This window comes from Teleopsis dalmanni, chromosome 1 (assembly GCF_002237135.1).
Source record: "Teleopsis dalmanni isolate 2A chromosome 1, ASM223713v2, whole genome shotgun sequence".
Taxonomy (NCBI): Eukaryota; Metazoa; Arthropoda; class Insecta; order Diptera; family Diopsidae; genus Teleopsis; species Teleopsis dalmanni.
In genome coordinates, this window is record NC_051846.1 from 34,150,531 (window position 1) to 34,165,628 (window position 15,098).

Sequence of the window (15,098 nt, forward strand, 5' to 3'; positions counted from 1 at the left end):
ATTGTATTTAATGAACAAGATTTTTTACTTTTTTTTTTATATATATAGGTATATGTCATTATGAAACTTAAGTTATTAAAGTCCTAAAAAGTTTTCTTTTAATAATACATTACCTGAAGGATTTAGTATTTTAATATTTGCAACTTACGATCTATTTGTAATCAGTAAATGTTTTAAAAAACAGTTTTAAAAACAGTTTTAAAATCGAATATTGCAAACGTAGGTTTCATAAACATTTAAATAATTTAAGCTTTATGAATTATGTTCACAATTACTAAGAAGTTTTAATATATCAAATTAAAATTAAAAAATATATGTATCAAATCTTTATTACATTGTTTTTAATTAAATCTAGAATTCAATAAATCAAGTAATTGTATAGAAAAGTATTAGCAGTTTAATATACGTTTAAATGCTTTAAGTCCCTACGATATTGACAAAGTCTCTATTAGTTTTAAATAAATAATGACAACAAAATCCATCTTTCCTAGAAACATGTGTCATAACTACCTTCGTAATTTAACTAACATCTGATTTATCTAAACTAATTTAATGTAGCAACTTGTATAATGTATTTAAACACTACCTTACTGTACCAAAACTAGTTTAATCTATATAAATTACTTTAATGTAATTAAACTAGTTTAATATACCTAAGATACTTGCTTTGTCTAAACTAGTATAGTGGTTTAAACTAGTTTAATATATCTATGCTATACTATTGTATCTATATTAGTTTAATATGTTCGAACAAATTCAATATATCTTAACTAGTTCAATATGTCGTTCAGTAGAGATAATGCTTAAAGTTAACTATCTCTTATGCATGTGGTTATTGCTGAATTGTTTATTGATGTGAAAATCATTGTTCTATTAATGTGAAAATCATGAATAAATTTCATTAACAAAAACTATTATCTACTTTCAAATAATGAGAGCTGCAAAATGTAAAATTATTTTAAATGAAATTATTAAATGTATTTAAATTATTTATTTATGCTTTGCATGTATATTATTATTAACAGCTTGATGTTTCTTAAATATTGTCACTTAAGAATCAAATTGTTCAAATCTGTGATAACTTTAAAATTGTTAAAGTATATATTAGAGCATATTGCCAATATACTTCTAAAAATTTTTTTCATATTGTTATTATTATTCAGATAACTTCTCTTTACTATTTATTAATACCCCTATCTCTATTTTTTTCAAAATCCCTAAGCTATTGTATCAAAATGCATGTACCTTTCATACCTAATATTCTCCGATTAGTTCTATTAAAGATTAATTCCAAATCTTAAATCGTTTTAAGATATAAAAACTTATTGTTTGTCACGTAGAGAGAAGATTCAATATTCCGCAAAACAAAATTAAATTAGCAAAAAGTAAATACTATTTTTAAAGACTTAAAATAATTCTGACGTAATTCAATACCTGTCTTTTATAGAATTCAAGTATCGTTCAAACAATACAAAAATAAGTAGAACTATTACTAAATTAAATAATAGCTAATGAAAATAAATTAAGTAATAGCTAATGAAAATAATTTTTTGATGAAATTTAATTTTTTTTTTCTGAGCAATAATATTCACATACAATACATATAGATAACTATGATCCTTTAAAGAGTTTCATTAAAATTTTCGTAGCATACCAACTTGCCTTTTTTTTGTAATAGGTGGAAAAGTACATAAATAGTTTCAGAAAATACAGCGTGAGACCTAAACCGAAAAACATATCTCTTTGAAATTGTGAGGAATTCTCAATTGAATCATAAGAATTAATGACTGAAATCCCATTTTAGTAATTAAGAAGAGAAAATAGCGTTAAGACTTTACAGACTAAATTCATCCAACACAAAGGAGAGTCCCAAACTTTCTACTCATTCCATAAAATCATTACAAATGCAAAGGACTTTAAAAAAGTCAAAAAGAGAGTTCCAAAATTTCTATCCATTTCATAAAGTCATTACGTGTACACATAACTTTATTAGACTTTAAAAATTATTTCTAAAAATATTATAGATATTTTATTTCCATGTTAGACTTCAATTAAAACATATCAACCACCTTTCAGCTGATATAGATGTCAAGTTAGTTTTATTTGCCATGAGCTAGATCCTTATTTTTTTATCCTTATCTTTTCGCAAACATGTTATAAAATAAGACATTAATTTTTTAAAAGCTTTTTTGAATTATTCTTTATATATCTCTTAAAATCTTACTGAACTCCTTTAATCGATAATCCTAACAATGTTAGTTACTTAGAAGTTATTGGGTACTGTAAGCAGTACCCATACCACAACTTTCGAACAAGAGGACAATTTTAAAAAATAAATTCTACTCCGTGCAAAAGCTAATATTATTGTAGTTTTGTATATAATATAATATATATACATGTGATTTTTTTTTCTTAAATAAATATAACTCAAATTGATTGGAGTCTTCTTTATCTGTTCAATTTATCCGTATTTTATTATTTGCATTAAAGCATTGCCTGCCTATTTAAAGTAATTAATTTAGCTTCTATCTGTTTGTGAAAATCCTTTATATGTATATGTACTTGTATATTAAACCAATTATATATATATATATATATGTCGTGAGAATTTTTTGTCTATTAAATTCAATTTTAGAAAAATCAAACAATTATAATTCAAAATGTTTTATATATTTTGCCCATTTTGTTCATATATATTTGTATCTGCGAAATATCTGAATTATTAATTTATAAATTTGTATATTTATCCCTTCTTTCTTGTCATAAAATTAAATGCTGCTGCTGCCACCATATGATGATGTCAATTTATTTAAAATTTGTTAAATAAAAAATTGTGAAAAAATATTTAAAAATTATGCCATTTTCAGTGGTATCCACGCATGGTAAGTCTTAATTAAAAATTGCAAAATTTTTAAAAACTGTTTATAAATTTAATTATATTCTATTTAAATATTTATATGAACACGTTTTTGTGATATACTTTTTTTTTTTATTGGTTGACAATTATTAATATTAATGCGGTTTGTTTTTAGTTCATTAAACATATACGCTTTTATTAATTAATTTCATTCACTATCGCAGCGTAAAAAATTGACATATTATAATATTATACAGTTGATATTAATAACTATAAATTAATTAACTGAATGCACTTTATTGTCATTTTTGAAAATAGTTACGTGTGGCAGCTTTAAATGAACCATACATTGGCGATTTGCAAGGCATACGTGGTGCTGATTTCGCTTGTTATCGTCAAGGCAGAAGAGCTGGTCTGTTGGGTACATTTAAGTCATTCCTGTCATCAAGGTGAGTTTAATTTGTTTTAAATGAATTAATTAAATAAATTAAGATTCTACAATATTTAGAGATAGAAGTTAAAAAATAATTTTTAATTTCATTCTCAAATTTCTTTCGTGGCTTGACTCTTTATGTTAAAATAAAAACCAAAACGTAGCCAATAATAGCCAATGAAATACTAGTACATTAAAAACTATTTAACTATTTATTTAAATTAACAAAATGTATATAGGTTTTTTCGAACAGTAGTGAACTACAACAACAAAAATTTTATTTTTCAAATTATTTTAATAAATAGAATTTTTGGCTGACCCTACAGCTGTTTCGAGTATTGCCAAATACCCATCATCAGTGGTGTTGGAAATAATTCTTGTATTTAATTATTCGTAAATAATTATTTTTGAGACTGCTAGTACCAGAAATCGACCTCGGGTCCTGCCAAATATGAAGCGCAGATCAGGGCACCTTAACCAATTGATCCAAAGCCATACTTGACTTTTTATGTTCTCTTATTTTTTTCTGGAGTTTTATACTTGCTCTGTATATATTAGAACGAAAATGTATATATCAAATTTTTTTTAAATTATTTTTATTAAACGTTTGAATTCTGTGAATCTTTACGAACTTGACAAGGTTTCTGTTAGTTTTAAATAAATAATAACAGCAAAATCAATCTTACCTGAAAAAATATTTTCAAGATTACATGATCTAATTTACAAAATTAGAAACAGTTTTCATTAATACTGAAAAAAGTGCTTGTAAAAACCATGAAAGTGCACATTTTGATATGTGTTTTCAGCTATAAAAGCAGTTCCTTATCAATTAATAAATTGTACCTCCTCTTAATTGTTAATATAAATTATTACGCTAATAACTAATTTTTTAAAATAGTGTCAGAAAAAAAAATGTTTATTTATGACTAAAACCATTACAATCATTTATACGCAATTTTTATGGCAGTATTTGTTTTGAAATTATAGTCGTTCTATTTCTATATTGAAATCTTCCTTAGCAATCTGCCCCATATATTTATTATATGTACAAACCACTGTTCTACAATTGGCGACCATGCTTTTAGGTGAGAGCTTATTTCATAGTTAGTTAATATAGAACTAAAGTATGCTATACTCAGACAAACAACATAACAAACACACTTCAAGAGCATATAAACCTCATTCTGGAGTATTTTCAGAAATGGAAAATAAAAATCAATAATGAAAAAACTAAGGCTCTGTTTATAACGCATAAGTGGAAACAGAATCTGTCGAAAGTGAGAGTGTATCACCCACGCTCACTAGGAGGATAGCGTTAAATATCTTGGCATCACCTTGGACAAACGATTCACATGGCTTAAACATGTTCAACTGAAATGAATTAGCTGTGCCAAAATTCTTCATTACCTCCAACCGCTATTTAGAAAAGAAAACCTCAAAGCTAAGAACAGGAAACTGATATATAACCAAATAATTTGTTCGTCACTTCTATATGGTTGTGCTTCAAACACTACTATTCACCAGTTAGAAATTGCACAAAGCCAGGCTCTGAGAAGACTTTTCAAAGATCCTTGGTACATTAGGACGAATGACATCCTTAGGGACCTCAAGATTGATCCTATCAAAAAATACATAAAGGATAGAGCCCTGAAATTATTTGCGAAATCTGACAGATCTGATAACCAACACCGCGTTATCAAATGTCAGAATGGTTACAGGCTCCTCGGGGAGGTATGCAGATCTGATGCCAATTATTGCTTAGTCTAATAAAGTGATAAACAATAATTCAGTCAAGGCGCAAAGAGTGGTTTTCAAGAAACCTCGCAGTTAATAAAGAGTAAAAGTGCTCAGGTGCACTGACTCAACTAACCTCAACATAATCATATAGTATAGTTATTTATTCTTATACGGAAGAAATGTTGCCAACTATATTGTCCAATTCTTGCATTTCAAATTTGTTATTTTTATCAAAATATTATATACCCATTATTCTTGCAAGTATTACCAATATATATTGGAAATAAAATAATTGTTTTTTTAAGATACATAAAGTAGCGTTTCAAATCAAACGCAGTTGTTTTTTATGTAAAATACTATAAAGAACTCGATAAAAGTAATTTTTTTTCTTATAAATCTGATATAAACTTTTTGGTATGAAGCAATTGCAAATTTTAAAAACACACTTTCAATTAGTTATAGTTGCCATGGAATAACTATTTTAGTACTAACAGCAATCTATTAAGATACTATATCTAAATATCTAAATCTAGTTTATCTAAATTTTAGATAAACTACTTATAGAAGATGTTGATATGCAGCTTAGAATTAGTAATACATTTTTATGTAACTGAGCAGGCTAAACATGTAATGAGGGATTAGTGAAATATACGTGTGGCATTTAGCGTTACAAAATTCTGTACACAGTGAAGATAATATATATATTTAATTAGCGGTACGTCTTGAATAATATGTATCTATATAATAATCCATAATCAATAATTTACCTGACAGGTAACCAAGCAAGCTAAACAGATGAAGGAAAATATGAAAATATTGCTATATAAAGAGGAGGCATTTAGCGTTGCAAAACTCTAAAAACGCAGTGATTACATATATATATATACTAGGCTAACAGTATGTTTTAATTTTTATATATTTATGTAATAACAATTATTTTGTTTTATTAGATACATGATATATTTGCAAGTAAGCAGCCTAAGCAGATACTGTTAGAAAGTAATACTTCAAGATTATATATATGTTAGACAAATAGGATTGTTTTCTATAAAAACTATTCTTAAAAAAACTAGGTCGAGAAACAAATTTAAAAATTAAATAGAATTGTTTTAATAATTTTTATGTTAAAAAATAATACGATTATTAGTTTAAAGCCAGGAATTCCAAATACGAGACTTATATTTAGTGAAATTTTCAATAGTGAAATTTTCCATAGAACTAGAAAATTACAATAATGTAGGTCTCATCTATGGCAAAAAAGGTTATTTGTACACAAGTGTAATTAATCTTCTGTTTTATAAAATATTTTAATCAATAAGACTTAGTAATCCCTTCAAATGCAACTGCTTTTGCGTGATTTGGAAGTATATTTTATAAGAAAATATCGTTAAACCTTTCAACTTCAATTGTATTTCAATTATACTTTAAAACTGGTACTCGTTCAAGTAAAACACTGTGCACTTAATATATAATGAAAAAGAAATATTTCAACTAAACTACAATAATACTTCAATCGACAAGTGTGCACAAGTTAAACTGTAAAACGCACACGATATGTGCACATAAGTGCTACGTTACAGCACATGCATATACATATTATATGTGCATGTTGTGTTTTGGGAAATGGGTTTTGGATTTCTAAAATAGATCAAGCATAGCTACCAAAAATATTTTTTGGTGTATATTTTTAACAAAGTGAATGAAACACATCAACTTCACGATTGTTTCAGTAAAATGCGAAAACCAAAAATAAACTTTACGCTGAGCTTAAAATGAGAATATGACGAGTAAATTTTTGTTGAAGGGTTTTCATACTAACTAAGCTCACTTCCCGTGTAATGCACTCTAACGTGTATTTGACAATGAACATTAGTACAGTAGTATAATAGCACAATAGCACAGTAGCCCATATATATAAACACTACATATCAACATTTTTTTGGTTTAACATTTTTGCAGTTTATTGTTAAGTGCAAACATTAAAAATTGCTCAAATATTTTAAAATATTTTAAAAATAGCGAAAAATATCTTGAAACACCACAACATTGCGCGTAATCCTTAATTTTGCTTTTACAAAAGTTCAGACTCCACAAATAGGAAAAAAATATTGCTTTAAAGTAATAAATGCGAGAAGGAAAATGAAAAAATGTTATAAAAACCACGGGTTCAAGCACTGCAATTAAAAATTTACTATGGAAAATTTTTGTTGAAGAGTTGTTATTTCGTTGAAGAAGTTTTCTTTCGACACTTGCCATTTTTAATAATGCGTGCAACATAAAAACTCAACAGGTGTCCTTAATGATGGCTTTGGTGGAAATAACTTCATTTTCTGTACCGACCGAGTTTAAAAAAATAATAAAATAAAGTAAAATATAGTTGGTAATGTATTCTTTGGTTTGTTGTTTATTGGTTATCCGTTGGAAGTCACTGGTTCTTAGTCAAATGCGTGTTTCAAATTGTGCCATATTTATTTATTACAGTTTCTTTTATTTTTCTTTGCAATATAAGATATTTTAAAAACTATTTTTAATTATATATATTTTCCATACTTGGGTTGAAGTTTTGAAGTTTTAGGAAAACAAACCTTTTTATTTTATTTTTAAAAATTATTTAATAAACAGGTTTCTTTCAACAGTAGTGAACTACAACAACAAAAATTCTTTTTGTATTATTTTAATTATCCAAGATATTAAGATATTATATAAAATATTTATTATTTTTAAATATATTTATTTTCCATACTTGAGTTGATTTATTGAAGTTTTAGAAAAATAAATATTTTTATTTTATTTTGAAAAATTATTTAATTTTGGTTTCTTCCAACAGTAGTGAACTACAACAACAAACATTCATTTTGTATTATTTTAATTATTTAAGTTATTAAGATATAATATAAGATATTATAAAAACTATTTCTAAAAATATTTATTTTTCATACGTGGGTTGATTTATTGAAGTTTTAGGAAAATAAATGTTTTTATTTTATTTTTAAAAATTGTTTAGTAAAAAGGTTTCTTCCAACATAAAAGGTTTAAAAAGGTAAAAAGGTTTCTTTCTTTCAACAGACAACAACAAAAATTTATTTTATACTATTTTAATTATATGAATTGTTGCCAAATACCCATCATCAGTAATCTTGGTAATAGTTCTTGTTTTTAATTATTATACAAAATTTTTGGAGACTGCAAGTACCAGAAATCAAACTCATGCCCTGCCGAATTTGAAGCTCAGAGTCAGCGCACCTTAACCAACTGACGCAAATCCTTATTTGACTTTCATGTTCGCACATTTTTTTGGAGTTCTGTTACTTTGTTGTGAAAGTTTTATTACTAAATTCACTTGCTGTGTTTATATTAGAACGAAATCATAAACCAACTATAGAATAATTTAATTAATTAATTATATTTTCAACTTTTAATTGTTAAATTTCAATACTATCAATACTTTCTTATGTATAGAACCTAAACTAGGAATGTAATACTGAGAAAGTCATGCTTAAATTATTTAATTTTAAATTGCACTTTCCTGCAGAAACTTAACTCACTTATAGACGCAACTTAAAATAAAAATTTCTTTAATTTTTTAAATTAAGCATTTCCTATACTTAATTTCGGATTCTGCATAATTATTATTTTCTCCGTAAGCGAGAAAAATGAAATTGAAATACAAACATAACTGCTGCAATTTAGGTCAAGTTGAGCAGTAAATGTCGCATTTATAATTTTGCGACGACGCAGCATACATCATCCAGCATCCAGCATAGAGCATAACTGCGTACGAAATACTATATAGAATTGACAACCTTGCTACTTGCAGTTCCATTAACAAATACACTAGCAAACACAAAGTATACAGTTGTACACAAACGCACACATACTCAAAAATTCACTTTCATCGCGACAGAGTACTACTTGCAAACACACATACTCGTGCTCATTCAGTTCGTTTCGTATTCACTTATACGCCATTTTGTCATACATTTTATTATGCTGTTTCCTTAATTTTGCTTGTAGAGTGCTCGGCTGCCATGTTTGTCCGCCATGTTGTCTTCCGTTTTAAACGGTACTGTTGCTTATGGAACGCTGTGCCATGAGAAGATATTCATGGATATGATATACGCTTTACGCCGCACCATGCGTTGTGTACTTTATACCGCGTTCATTTTCTTGGTACTTTTGTGTGTCCTTCAAAGTTGCATTTGTTGCAAATACTCACTGCGTCGTCCTTTCAACTTTTAAAGCAGCTGCTTTGCCAAAGTTGTATATAAAACTCACCTTTTAATTAGTAGCAAATGCTGTTATGCGTATTTTGCTTTAAATTGTAAATTTGTTTTGACTGCTATTTCAGGATTTACTTTATAAGACTTTTGTAGAGGATTACGGCTATACAAAATGTTGTTAAAGAAGCGTTAAATTAAAAAATTCAATTTAAACTTATTAAATTGTATTCACTTGAAACTCGTCTGAAGCTAAAATTTACCTAAAAATGCGAGATACTAGATCTATACTATTTTCAATACTAAGAGACATAATAATAAAACACATATAGAAAGATATACACACAATAGCAAGAGTAGCAAGAAAGTTGTAACTTGTAAAAGAGATATATACATAGATGATAGCAAGAATATCTGGAGGAATAAAATAGTCCAATTCACTCCTGATGAGATGATCACTACGGGTTCTGCAATAGTCATAAATTACTAAATTCAAAAATTAAAATAAAATTGCTAATAAACCAAGTTTTAAGATTCTAAGATCATTAGCACCCTCTGACTTGAATTAGATATTAGAATACGTTTACGGCTATATAGAATGTATTTCACGTGCTTATTAGAGTAGTATAGGATATTTCACTGGTGATGATTCAATGGTGTTGTCTTCTAACAAGCACAGGAGTTGCAACACTGAGTTGAATAGAGAATTAAGCAATCATTTTTATATGACTGACAAATACTAGTTCCCATTGACAACTCAAGAGCATCACGATTAAGAGTAATTATCAAGCAATCATTTACAAATGCTTCCCACTGACAACTCAAGAGCATCACGATGAAGAATAATTATTTCCAAGTGATAAAATTGATACTTGTATAATCACTCTCTCTCTATCTCTTTCCCTCTCTCTCTCTCTCTCTCTCACTCTGTCTCTCACTCTCTCGCTTAATTGTATGAAAATTCTGTTACATACTTTCCTTTTTTATATATTTGTATAATATTTTCAATATAAAATAAAAAACGGAAAATGAAAGTTTTTACTTAAAAAACCTAGTTTTTTAATTTAAAGAAAAACATGCTTGGTCGCTGGACCTCATACTTCTATACTTGTTTAGTTGATGTAAACCGTTCTGAAGCGTGAAACCACTCACTAAGAACTATCGAAGTAGATCTACTTGTCCAATTCTTTTTGATTGTGTAAGAGTATAAAAGTTTTTTAAAGCTATGAAAGTTTTGCTTAATTATTTAAAAACATGTCATTAATATTTATACATGGAAAAACAATCCGCACTTAGGATTCCACTTTTGTTGACATTGGGCATAAGACGCTCTAACATATCTAAAGTACTATTAGAATGGTTTAAGTAAAACAGGGTTAATTTTTAACTCAATTCTACTTCAACATATTAATGGCCAATAAACAATTAAAATGATATTTTAAAAATATTAGAAGAATTTCCATGAAAGCGTAAGCTGTGCTGTCAAATATGAAGTTCAAGGCTACAATAATTTAAATTAACAACTATGTATTGCTAAGCGGAGACCTCGAAAAGGATTATTATCCATAACACAAATAGTCAAAATTACTGAAAAGTATATTTATATGCTTAGACAAATCAATATCATGCAATATAGATATGTCTTAATATCCTGAATTGTATTTTGGCAGTCACTATAGGTAATATTCACAAGCTATGTTTTGAATAATGGCTTGAATAAATTGACAGTCCCCACAAGTCCGGTCTGAGTCCGGCACCAAACTAAATACTTAATTTGTATTTTCAAAGTGTTATAGAAACTCGTTTCAGAGGTAACTAATTCTCGTCATATGAATTAATACAAAATTCGCCGTATATATAAACCTTTTGAAAAATACTCGTATAATGCAATAGACTACTTAAAAGAATCAAGGAAGCTGTAAGAAAGTGGATTACGTTAAGAGAAATGTATGTTCCATTCATACATTTTCTTGTTCTTTTTTCGTTTTGGTTTAGAATTTTTTGAAAACTTTAAAATTTTGAATAAACCTGAAATGTATGCCACTTAATGTCTAAAAATCAATTAAATTGAATTAATTTAATTTAATTGTTTTTATGTGATACCTTTTGCTCAAAAAGTACCTGGATTTTGTAAATAAAACACATAAATTTAAATTATGTATCAAATTTATTTTTTTTCTTTCAAAATATGCTCCTTCTGAAGCGATACATATATGCCAACGCTTACTCCAATCTTCCATACATTTTTCGTAGGCCGGTGAAGGTATGGCTTTTAGTTCTTTCACCGAATTCTCTTTACCGATTCAATCGACTCAAAACGCTTACCACGAAGGGGCAATTTGAGTTTCGGGAACTGGAAAAAATCACACGGATCCAGATCTGTCGAATATGGTGTCTGAGCGATGACAGTGGTGCCGTGTTTGGTCAAAAAATCGTGTACAACAAGAGTTTTCCATAGTAAAAATCGCTTAAAGCACTTGAGGTAGTCTCACATTAACAGCTGCTGTAAACAAACTAATTGACAGATGGCGCTCAAATTTGTACCATATGTCAAGAAATGGTGTACCAACATAACAAAAAAAAAATTTTTTCACAAAGATCTATTACTTAAGGAGTAGTTAACAAACAACGAAATCCGGATACTTTTTGAGTAGGGGGTATATTTTAAAATAATGGTATGGGTACTATTTCAACAAATAAGTGTAAATTATTAAATAGATTTCACAATAACACAGAATACAACAGAATATAAACAATTTATATTAATAAACATTAAACCCTATGGTTTTTTCCTCTTTCTTTCTTCTTACTTTTATAGTATTTGATTTAATTTCTTAACAAACTCTTAAAAATAATTACAACTGTAACTTATCTGTGTAAATTTAATTAAATTAACACAAGTAGCAAATGTTGTCACATTGGTTCAAGTATCAACGCTAAGGTTATTTTACGAGTAAAACTCATCCACTCAACTGCATTATCCTTTTTCACACACTAAACTTGGACTATTTAAAGTGTTAAACTTAAAACATTTACCAACTAAACATTTACAAGTAATTTTAAATGAACTGCAGGACTTTTCCTCTTTTCCAAACAGCTCAATTTTTTAAAGCTCGACTATTCTATGCTTTGGTTTAATATTCTCAAGAAACCACAGGCCATAAAAACTATTTAGCAGCAACATTTAAAGGCAAAGGATACCGAGGACTAACTCATACATATACATATAAACTATATGTATGTATATAAACTAAGTTGTTAATGACAATTACTAACACAAACCACTGCAGATGTGTGTGTAAACACTAGTGTGCGTTTGTGAATTTCACTTAGTTTTATGATGAAGGTTAGTGCGGCTTAAAGCACACAATTAAACATGAAAACTTTTTATAATTTTAATGATGCCACACTTTCCTTTTTCACAAGTGAATTTGAAAGATTTCTTTTGATGAAGTTTAGTTAAGCAAGATTCTCAAAGTACAAAAACAAACCAAATCCTTGTATAGCACTTAAAATGCTTGAAATAGTTTTCTATTTTCAAAGCAACAATAAAAACTTTCCTTTTAAATCTATAAACTGCAAGATTACACTCAAGCAGTTTTTAGTGGATTTTCAGGTCTTGCTGAGGGAAACCATTAAAAATATTTAAAGTAATAAAATGTTAGTATGCCATTTGCAGAGATTTAATATTTTGCAAAAAGGTATATAATTTAAATAAATTTTATATATATTATTTGGAATGACCACTTAAGTTTCTCCAAATACCCATGTGCTATCATTTTAAATAATTTAGTAAAATGTTAAAGATGAGGTTACTTTGGACCTGACTTTATCAGAGTTATTTTTTTTTTGTCTATATGTTGGATATATGTTGGTTTCGGTGCAATTCGGTGGTTTCAATATTCTTTTAACCAATGAAATAACTTAAAAAGTGACAATAATCATCTTCAGTATAATGAAATGTGTAACATTATTCAAAAGTACATAAAGTGTGATGAGTAGATAATTTGATGAAGTTTTGATGGAAAATCATTTTTTCATGATAAAAGACTCACTTTTGACTACAGTCGATTTATATTTCAGTTTATTTTTTTATATTTGTGGTATAAAACGATGTTCCTTTCTAACATATTAAACAATATAAAGGTATGATTGGTAGGATATTATCCAGTAAACATAATATATTACGTTATTAGTGTGTTAGAAGATGAAATCACAAAAAATAAGATTCAGAAACTGAAGACGAACTACCTTTCTTGATAATATCACATTAATCATAAGTTACATATGTTGAATTGCTCCAGTTATTTTTGATTTTATTACTCATTTAGCATTTTCATTACGTAGGATACCCAGCTACTAGTATAATGAAACGTATTCTGTTTCCGCAATGCAGAAACAAATCGTTTATCAGGAAACCCTAGAAATGTTTAGATAAGCTTTGATATGATTATTTTGCCTCAAAAGAAACTTACATTGATGGATACAGTCGATTCTTACAAAGTTATATTCTGTAAACTTTTAATTTTATAATTTATATTAAACTTTTAAACAAAAAATAATATCATCACTGTAGATACATAAAAATTAAATTATTAAATATGGTAATAGATTTCCTCTAAAATAATATGGAATATATATATACCTATAACTATTTCAACTAGAGAGAAAGAGGGTAGAGAAAGAGGGTCAGAGAGAAACAGACAGAGAGAAAAAGAGATAGCTAAAGACACGGTTGCCACTTGAAAATATTTTCCTGTACCAAAATTGGTTTAAAAAGGTACCATTTCTGTAAAAAAAGGTACAAAATTTTTTTGGACCTTTTTGTTTTTTCGTTCTGTGTTTTTCATAGTGTTAAAAATGAACAAAATATAAAATAGTGCAAAGTTGCATTTATAAAAAAAAATAATTGGAAATATCCACAATAAAGTTGGGTCGTCAAAAATGTACCATTTTTTGAACATGAGTACCAAACGAAAAAATAAGTACCAATTTTGGTACTAAAGTACCATAAGTGGCAACCGTGGGCGAGAGTGAAAGATGGAAAGCGAAAAATAACAGATAGAGAGCGAAAAAGACAGAAAGAGACAGACAGGGAGAGAGACAGACAGAGAAAGAAACAAACAGACAGACAGAAAGGGAGAGACAGACAAAGGGAGAGAGACAGACAGAGTAAGAAAGACAGACATAGAAGAAGAGAGACCAATATAGAGAGCGAAAAAGACAGAGAGAAACAGCAAAGAGAGAGAGAGACAGACAGAGAGGGAAACACCAAACTGACACCCTTTGTCAAAATAATACATAAGATATATAAACGTATAAACATACTGCTTCCCTAGTCAATATAAAAATAACATACTGAACAGTTTTAACTACTTTTAACATAATTAAATAATTAAAAACTCAAAGTTTTTAAATTTTCTTGGTTTTTGTCTCACTAAAAGTTAATATGACCTGGGAAAAATAGAGGATTGGTCCAAAATAGATCAATGAAACTATTCTAAAAATTCAAAATTTAAAGAGTTTAGTTTCGCATTCCATTATACCTATATTAAATAAACGTCAGTGAGTTTTATTTAAACATTTAATTTTTTTTTTTTGATTTAATTTAATAAATAAAATTGTTGCATCTATTTAATAGAATATCAACAAAACATAAACCATTTAAATTTAATTACTTATTATTCAATGCAGTTCAAAAGATATATAATATTAGATTTAAATTTTTAGAAATTTTATCATGAGTTAATATTACTAAATATATATATAAGATATTCATTTACAAACTTAAATTAAACCCTAATTTATATATGATATATCAAAGACGCATAAATCATATAAAAATTCAATTCCT

At 27.5% G+C, this 15,098-nt stretch overlaps 1 protein-coding gene across 1 annotated transcript in view; it reads left to right on the forward strand.

The window, feature by feature from the left end:
* LOC119679362 (collagen alpha-3(IX) chain) overlaps positions 1-15,098 on the forward strand; it is a gene marked incomplete in the record, with an annotated part of 240,003 nt that overhangs the window by 222,673 nt on the left and 2,232 nt on the right. The window contains 2 exon segments of the mRNA XM_038091674.1: positions 2,868-2,882; positions 3,176-3,306. Of these exon segments, the coding sequence (XP_037947602.1) occupies positions 2,868-2,882; positions 3,176-3,306 (146 nt within the window).